This window comes from Hyalella azteca, unplaced genomic scaffold, assembly GCF_000764305.2.
Source record: "Hyalella azteca isolate HAZT.00-mixed unplaced genomic scaffold, Hazt_2.0.2 contig13989, whole genome shotgun sequence".
Lineage (NCBI taxonomy): Eukaryota > Metazoa > Arthropoda > Malacostraca > Amphipoda > Hyalellidae > Hyalella > Hyalella azteca.
In genome coordinates, this window is record NW_025943891.1 from 47,035 (window position 1) to 56,625 (window position 9,591).

General features: G+C 39.0%; 2 protein-coding genes across 2 annotated transcripts in view; both read left to right on the forward strand.

The window, feature by feature from the left end:
- LOC108669440 overlaps nucleotides 1-6,844 on the forward strand; it is a 45,306-nt gene extending 38,462 nt beyond the window's left edge. Inside the window, exon 4 of the mRNA XM_018156767.2 lies at nucleotides 6,655-6,844. Coding sequence (XP_018012256.1) covers nucleotides 6,655-6,844 — 190 coding nt within the window. The remainder of the gene's footprint in view (nucleotides 1-6,654) is intronic.
- Nucleotides 6,845-7,279: 435 nt separating this feature from the next.
- LOC108669442 lies at nucleotides 7,280-9,006 on the forward strand. Its single transcript, XM_018156768.2, has 2 exons — nucleotides 7,280-7,558; nucleotides 8,238-9,006. Exons 1-2 carry the CDS (start codon nucleotides 7,280-7,282, stop codon nucleotides 8,763-8,765), a joined length of 807 nt encoding a protein of 268 aa, XP_018012257.1. The 3' UTR covers nucleotides 8,766-9,006.
- The last annotated feature ends 585 nt before the right edge of the window (nucleotides 9,007-9,591 follow it).

Consider the following 9,591-nt stretch of genomic DNA (forward strand, 5'->3'; position numbering starts at 1 on the left):
TCTTTACGTGCAATAAATTACGATCGCAGATGAGGTTGTTAGTGATCAACCCTGCCCAGGTACGTCAGTCTCAGGAGTACTGGGAGAGGCGTGTAGCTCATGGCGTCGGCTTATCTCTACATCTCCATTTTGATGTAATGAGCTTACTAATCCCGTGCTTAGGCCTTAGGCTCTGGTCGGTCGTTACTAACGAGCTGTCCTCGCAGAGATTCACGTAGCGACTGGTTTGTATTACTACACTTGATGAAAGCTGAAATGCAGATCATATTCTTTTGAATAGGTAAATTAGCTTCGGTGTTGAATTTTTTTAATTGAGTACGTAATTGAATTGACTCGAGTTTGGGAAATTGGATTTCTTCAAATTTGCATCTCGATGTTATGAATTTTGTGCAGTCATATTTGCCTTCATTAAAGTACTGCCAAAATTGTTCTTTGTTCACGCGTGATATCATAATGCCTTTTTGCGGCGAGCATTGTTGTCGCGCTGAAACTCTCTCTTCGTTTTCAATCTTGGCTTGTACATCGGTGTCCAACTAACGGCCGTCGAATGGTCAACGTTAGTCCAACCAAGATGCGTAATTGGACAAGATCTGCGTGACTGCTATGGACAATTTTCCGTCCTAAATCCCGGAACATGGGATTGTTTCCTGGACTCTGGAAGGATTAACTCTCACCCCATCTGCCATTATCGTTAACTTTGCTCTGCTTCAGGCGTGCGTTTGAAGGGCTTGCCGTGTAGGCTTCTTCATTTGAACATTTAATTTATAGAAAATAATTTGTCATTTGCCTTTTGAAATGAAACGGGCTACATTTTGGCAAAAACTTATGCATAACCTAACGTTTGACGACAATGCATGCCTTTTCATCATTTAGTATGAGGCGTTGTTGGTTAAAAAAATGATAAGTTGCTCGCCTCTTCCTCAGAAGACTTTTTGGAATCTATTGACACCTCTGTCGTTGCACTCGTAGCTATTCTTCATATTTGTACTATGCAATTGTCCTTGGCACCCTATATATGTTCATTGTCTTTCTTTTAATTCTTTAGTGATACGTTCCCTTATTGGAAACTTTATGCATCCATTCTCTTGTGATACGTTTCTTTTTGGAACTTGATGCATTCATTCTCTTGTGATACGTTTCTTTTTGGAACTTGATGCATTCATTTTCTTGTGATACGTTTCTTTTTTGGAACTTGATGCATTCATTCTCTTGTGATACGTTTCTTTTTTGAAAATTGATGCATTCATTCTCTTGTGATACGTTTCTTTTTTGAAACTTGATGCATTCGTTCTCTTGTGATACGTTTTTTTTTTGGAACTTGATACATTCAATTCTCTTGTGATACGTTTCTTTTTTTTGGAACTTGATGCATTTATTCTCTTGTGATACGTTTCTTTTTTGGAACTTGATGCGTTGATTCTTGTGGTAGTTTTTTTTTAACTTGATGCGTTGGCTCTTGTAATACGTTTCGTAGAAATGAAGCCTGCAACATAGAAGACTATTAGGCACGAGCGACGGCTGGGGATGGATGGGGTATAGGCATGTATGCGTAATTATGGATATGAAGAGCAAGCATGGCGCTCATGAGGTTCAATGGGTGGGACGAACATGGATGACGTCTCATGGGCGTGGGAGAGGCAGGACTGTGGGTGGCCTCATGTACTTTACTGGCGCTCTGGGAAAACTGTGCCTCAATAATCTGGATTTCTCGTTTGAATTTCCGATGTGAAATCGTTTCAAAATCCGACGTGTTTCCAGCTTCTTGATTTGAATGAGACAAAATTGTAACAAAATTATTTATCGTTTGATTTGTATATATTAACAGGTGACGAAATGATCTGGGATGAAATTGCATTTCGTTTAGCATTGCCTATTTTAATCTGCTCTCGTGTTTGGAATAATGGAAAATAGCTCAACATTTTCGAAATGGTTTTGAGGCGTTCGAGGAGGGCTGGAGCTGCTATAATTTGGCAGCTGGGATTCCTTAGGCCTAAACTAGGCCTCCTGCAGTTCCTTCTGTTGTTGCGTTGTATCGCATTTCCTATTGGCGCTCCTCCAGTAACAGCGCGTTTCTGCCCCTGTTATTGAAGCTGTTGTTGCTATTTGCTGCTGGTGCTAGTGAAATATTGCTGATTTGCTGCATTGTTTTCACATAAGTTTTTGTTCCCCCAACTTCAAGGATTCGCGACTGGTCTATTATCGGTAATACTGATTACTTATGCTTCAAGCACAAGTAGAGAAAAAACATAGTTTGTGACCAAAATATCAAGTTATTTTGTTTGAAAAAAAAAACATATATTTTATTTCTATTCAAAAAATGTTTACCTTATTGATCGAAAATAATATTTTTATGTCCTACACGATGCGTTGCTCAAAGATTCCAGTGCAAGACTTGGTATAAATCCGTTTAAAGTCAGGGTACAAAATTGTCACATACAACAGGTTTTATTGTTAGCCTGTCATGTCATGGGATCAGCTCCTCAGCGTTCATAGGACGGCTTCTTTGAGTTCACTGGAGGATTGTTTGAATCTCTTGTCGATTGAGGCTATGATTTTTTTCTTACATTCATGTTCATTGATGCCTCGATCGGCTGTTCTCTCCAAATACCCTGGAGTAAAATCGATCAAGTGATAGTTTTGTAGTCGAAAATACCAAGATATAATTTTTTGTGTAGAAATACCTAGTGATTATTTTGTAGTTTTACAAGTACTAAGTTGAGGCATTTGTAGGTTGGTAACCTTAGGATACAGCACTTGGCACCTGAATGTATGCTAGACTATACAAGTGTTGAATACGTAACTTATTGTTACATGCATAACCTTTTTTGAGCCATTTCTTATACATATATTAGGAAAATTTTAGTTTAAATTCATGGGTTTAAAAAGCAGCGTTTTTTCTATTCGCTTAGAAAGAATGCTGGGCTAGGCAGTCTTGCTGCATATTCATAATGATAGACTCTCATTAGTTAAATAATCTTGTGGTGATTGCGTTATGTCTGAAAAATTCATGTCAAGTTTATATCAATCATCTCGAATTATTTAGAAACACAGATTCTCAAATAGGCTTTCTAATAGTGACTTTTTGCCTTTATAACGTTAAAATTATATTGGATTTATTCAATAGTCCTATGTTTTGGTAAATTTCGTTTTAATAATTGTTTTGAAATTATGATCATCTTTGGCATTCTTAGAATGTGGAGCGAGCCGTTGTCACGTAGTCACTTGATGAATTATCCTGAATAGCTTTCAACTCAGGACATGCTTAGCGGCTCGCACGGGCTGGTGTCACGCGTGCGTGTCACGGGCTGGTGTCACGCGTGCGTGTCACGGGCTGGTGTCACGCGTGCGTGTCACGGGCTGGTGTCACGCGTGCGTGTCATGGGCTGGTGTCACGCGTGCGTGTCATCAAACGCTTGTAATTGACTATAGCCGCAGAATTGAAGGTCAAAGCGTGCAGGTCAGTGAGTGTGTTCTGCTATTAATCTAACTGGATGACCTTGCTGGGGCACGACTGTAAGTTGGGCATTTATTAAAGATATTACTGTTATTAAATGCAGTCTGTGCAGCAGTTATGTAAATTTGACGTGGATAAGTACAGAAAAAATATGCAGGTCAATCTTTTGAAGAATGGCATTTACGAATAAAATTAAGCACGTATAGTTCTTGATATCGCTACCAGTCTGAAAGGCCACATGCCAAGCATCTAACTATTTCTGCGCATAAAGCTGTTAGCTTTTGGTAATAGGCCATTGAACACTTTTTACTTTATTCATTATTTAATTTTTTAAGGTCTTGATGTGACGGCTGGTTAAAGATTAAACTTGACCACAAGTTACGTCACGACCACTTCTATTTTGGTTGCCGTATTCACAGAGCAAATGACACCGCCCTAATTACCTTCGTGGTTCTTGCGTCACGTCGCCCGCGTCCGGAGCGGATCGATGGTCACAGATCCGCGTTTTAGGTTTGGTCGCGGCCGCGTGGGAGGATGGCTATTCTGCTCCGTGCAATCTCATTACAAGACTCTGACGTACAACGGCCTTTACAATGTAAACTAGTGACATAGCCTGCGCTTTGTCACGTACGGTGTGCCTTGTTTACTACGCATACGGAACCTGAGTATTAGATTAAAAATTAATTCAACTCCTATTTATAAACGTAAGATCCTTTCTGTGCCTTCATTCATATAATACATATTTTTAAATTGAAAATTTAAATTAAATTAAATTCAGTCAGACATAGTAAATTTGTGGTGATCAATATAGATTTCTAAATTTAGCTTCGTGGTTTGGCTGAAAATAATTTCGCCTACCTCCGACAAGAAGCCTTGAAAAGATGCTCTTTGAAAGCAGTTGACAATAGGGTTTTGTGACATGCGATGCGGGATTTTTAATAACATAACATAGCGATTTCGGCGACAGAGTTTCAATGCGAAATTTCAATGCGGGATGTATAATGCAAAGTTTCAATTGTTTTCAGGGAAACAAATTCGTGATTAAGTTTGTTATGTTCATAACCAGATGTATTGTTCTTTTGAGCCCCGAATGAGATTTTTGATCCAGCTCATCGTGGTGCATGATGTAGTATTTTGAAGCCAGGCTTTCCCATGGGCCTGAGAATTTCAGTTTCAACTGCTAGCCTTGTTGTGACTTTTATGAGGACTCATATTGTTGATTGAACATCCTTAAATTTAGGCAAATTGGTCTAAAGCTTTTTTTATCGTGATTTCATGGTACAGATGACAAACTTACGGGTATAGCTCATTATTACTGAGATTGAGTGATAGTAAGATATAATAATCATTGGCATTATCTGCATTGTGAAGGACCTTCACTGATTTTCCGAAATGTTATTAACTCCGCATACGCTGGAAAAATATTTTTGTGTTCAAATTTTACAAGTGCTTCGAAAGTTTCTAAAAATTTTCAGATGAGCCATGCAATTTTACCTATTTAATTTATTTCATTATAAGATCATTTACTTTTTTATTATTAGATTTCTGCACTGGCTTGACTACCTTAGTCATTTTAGCTTAGCTCTTAAAAATCATGCCGGAATTTCCACGGGCGCCGTGGCCCGGAATGTCCACCTGCTAGTTGACGTAATCCAGCGTTGCGGACAAACCTCATGCGCGACTCCGGCGACAAAAAAGGCAAATTTTTGTTTTGTGATTGTGGAAATTTTTGGTCTGAACTTACCAGTGTGGGGACGACGCCGAATAATGCGTAATGCACCGAGTTTCAAAAGCCTTTTGTGTGTTGTTGTCTTTGAAATTTAGTGAATTTATCTATTCTTTAAATTCACGATGGTGATGAAGTCAAAATTACAATGACATTTCATTCATTTACGAGTCAAAATCCTGAGAACATTTTGTTACCTAGATATTTCGAACCTTTCCCCTTTATTTTCAACGCGTGTCAATTGCGGATATTTTTATTTCTTTCTATTTTACAAAAGGATTCATTTTAATCTCGCGATTTTTTATTTCTCCGGTATTTGCTTGCGTGGCTGTGTATGTTATTTGTACGTGTGTTCTGTTACTTACTCCTTATGTTGCATGCAATTTTTCGAGACTCTTTCAGTTTTTGATTCGAGAATAAATGTTTATACCTACCACAAATTTTTCAATGCACTGTACGGCTACGTATCTCAGCACATTGACGCCTGTTGAAAAGGGCTGTTACTTTTGTCGTGACATCACCTTATACGAGGTTATAATTTTGACTATATCACCTCGTAATTAATTNCATCACCTTATACGAGGTTATAATTTTGACTACGTATATCACCTCTTACTTAATTTTGACTTTATCACCTTTTTTTAATTTGTTGTCTTTAAAATTTAGTGGATTTATCTATTCTGCATTCATGGATGACGACATACATGGCTATTTGTTATGTTAGAAATGTTATTTTTTCTAAATTAATTCCCAAGTTTATAAAAAATATCAAATTCTAAACGAACATTTTCAATGTGTAACTTATTTTCTTAATACTTACTATGTTGTATTTATAAAATTATTCATTTTATACAATTTATTTTTATTTTGTAGTAATATTCATTCAGGCGAATTTCTTCGGTATCAAGGCATTCTTTGTAAAATTTCGAAAATGTCATGTACGGGTATACATTTTTTCAAACGATTACGAACTGAGAAAAAGTTATGAGTATTTATGTTTGCTCTCCCTTCAACCCTTACTAAATTATGGAAATATTTACTATATCTGCCGTCGCTTAATTGAATTGTTCCCTTCATTTCCCCTGTAATTGCCGTCATGACTGTTGACCTCGCGGCTGTTGAAGTCAATGTTGTTCACGTCGTGATCGTTGACGTCTCGATTGCTGACCACGGTAATGTCTACTCCCGTGACGGTTTAGTCCGTGATAGTTTACCGTGTGATAGTTCAACCCACGACAGTCTGCCTCTTTACAGTTTACCGTGTGACAGTTTATCACGTGATAGCTTACCTCTTTACAGTTTATCCTGTCACAGTTTATTACGTGATAGCTTACCTCTTTACAGTTTATCCTGTCACAGTTTATTACGTGATAGCTTACCTCTTTACTTTACAGTTTATCTCTTTATGACAGCAAATTACGTGATAGTTCACCCCGTGTTTTCTCCCCCGGTTGTTAATGCTCCTGCATTGCAGATGCGCGGACGGGTACATGGGGCAGCGGTGCGAGTATAAGGACCTGGACGGATCGTACCTTCCTACAGGAGACAAGGTGCTGCTAGAGACCGCGTCCATCGCGGGGGGCGCAGCGCTCGTCATCATCCTTGTTTTCTTCGGCATCTTCTCTGCCTTTGCCCTCAAGAACAAACGCTCGCAGCACAAGTAAGATGGCAGTGTGTGCTTGATGTTTGTCTTGATGTATGTCTTGCCTGGATGCTTGTCTTGATGTATGTCTTGTCTGGATGCTTGTCTTGATGTATACGTATCTTGTCTGGATGCTTGTCTTGTCTTGATGTATATGTCTTGTCTGGATGCTTGACATTTATATAGGAGCTAGAAATCCACTGTGATATTTGCCACGATTCTCGTCGGGATCTGTCTTGACGTTAATCATACTACTTCATCGCGTTGGTTAATACGATTTGATTTCCGTATTTTATTTTAACAATTCTCTGCTAACAGAGATGAAATATAGGTACTCTGTTAGCAGAGGTTACCACATCAATATGCACTGAATGATACCTAAAGCTAACAATGAAAAATGTACGAGTACAAAGTACGAGGGAGATGAAAGCACTGTTGTACTGGCATATAAAAATCTATGACACCCTCAAACAACGCCTGGATCAACAGCGCTGATGGTGATGACGCTTTCCGATATTGTCAACACCACACAGTCACCACAGACTCTCACCACGACATCTCGTCGCAGTCATCACCCGATTCTCCTGCCATGTCACCACACTGTTTGGTGTACGTGAACGTTAATCCCCGCAAAGATGGGGATGTGGACCCCAAAGACTGGGGTTCTCCTGATCGTGTTGTGAGGAGCGTGACGACCATCACAGACCTCGCTGAAGTCTATCCCGGCCGTCAAAAGGTGACATAAGTTATTGTTATTGTTGTTTTAAATGAAAAAGTGGTCACGATCCCAATTTTTTACTCGAAATGGAAGATAATCAGTTTATATTTTTGTACGTAGCTTTGTTTTTGTTGTTTTAAATGAAAAAGTGGTCACGATCCCAATTTTTACTCGAAATGGAAGGTAATCAGTTTTTAAATTTTTGTACCTACGTAGTCAGCCAAAGTCGATTCAATAGACTGTATCTTTTAAAGTAATCGGAGAATTCTATATGCTCGGTATGTTTGCATTCTTGTCTTCAACACAATTGAGCAAAGTCTAATTAATATCTCCTTTGATACATGAAAAAGAAAACGTCAAATAAGTTCGCCAAATCTTCTTTGAAAACGTTTTCAATCCATGTCATCTATTCAAAAACTTAAAAAATACTACTGTGATCAATCATGAAATTTCTTCTGTAGGTATTAATTTTTTTCGATTGATTATACTCGTGTAGTCAAGTTTGGTACCAATGACTGCTATTTGAAACGTTTTCCATGAAGTATTGATATTACTTGACGTTTTCTTTGTTCTAAAAAATTTTAGACGCTATGTATTTTCGACTCTAATCAGTTTACGACTTTCATATCTTTGGAGTCACCTCGACTAATTCCTAAACATTTTTGCATACACTGACTGATGTTAATGCACTGTGCAGACTGTGCACCGAGTAAAGGTGGTGCAGGAAGTGGACTTGCTGAACTGCGATGAAGTCGCAAGCAAGACCTCCTTGTCTCCTTACGCCCCCAAGTCCTGTGAAGCCAACGGATCCTTATTTCAGCTCCCTGTTTATGAAGCCTCGACTACCTCTTCCTCGTTCTGGAAACGCTTCAAAATCTCTCCGTATTTTTTCACTCCAACTGCCGACCGTAAACAATTGCTTGCTGGCGATTCAGGTAACCGAAAATATTTTACTCGCGTTGTCAGCAGCACGGAGATTGAAAGTCCTCCTGATTCTTATTCCCCACCCTGGTACACCTCCACGTCGAGCCCTCGAGAGTGTTCGCCTATTCCGCATCCGAACAATTCACAAATTCATTCAGAATCTACTGCCTCTTCATGCCAGTCACCTTCCAAATTTGAATCTCCCAATCCGTTGCCTGCAGTTCATTCTCCGTGCAGAAAGGCAACATCCATTCAAGGCAGTCTTAACGCCGCCTATACTTCAGATGCTAACGAAGCGTGAAGGTTTTCATCTGTTTTCAACACAGAGTTTCGTTGATGTCTTTCTGCAACTCATTGCTTCGAAGTCATTGATTTAGTTTCTCTAGTTATCTCTAATGGATAAATAATCTCACTCGATCGTATAGCCTCACGGGTCTCCTCCAAGTGAGACGTTCACACGTCGTTTCCTCTTCGCCATTCTGAGCTGAGTAGACCTTATTCGACGTGGACGAGAGGCTTTGTTAATGTATGAACCCAATATGTCCAGTAGCTCAAGTATAGCCTCACGAGTCTCCTACAAGTGAGACGTTCACGTGTCGTTTCCTCTTCGCCATTCTGAGCTGAGAAGAGCTTATTCGACGTGTACGAGAGGCTTTGTTAATGTATGAACCCAATATGTCCAGTAGCTCAAGAGAAATAGAAGGATCCAAGACGATTCTGGCTGTGGGCCACAAGATTCCATGATTAATTTGTTCAAATTCCTTGTAGCGCAAGGTATTCGAAGTTATTTTTAATTAATTAAATCCCCACACACTATTTGAAAGTCGAAACTGTTTCTTGAAAACGTCATTGAGGCGAATCTTCGAGGGATTTAAGAAATGCTGTGTTTCCCTGTGGGGAAGGTGTGGAGGATATCAAATTTCCCAACAACGAATGAATTTTGTGCTCTGTTAATGTGAGAGATTCTTCAGTTTTGAATTTGTGTATATTTTTCTGTACGTATCCATGATCTTATTTCGTTCATCTTCGTTTCGGAATTCAACTTCAGAATGGGAAATCGTAAACTTACTACGAGGTTAGGAGTTGAATGAAGTATGAACTAAGGAGTATGAATGTTTTTCTTTTGT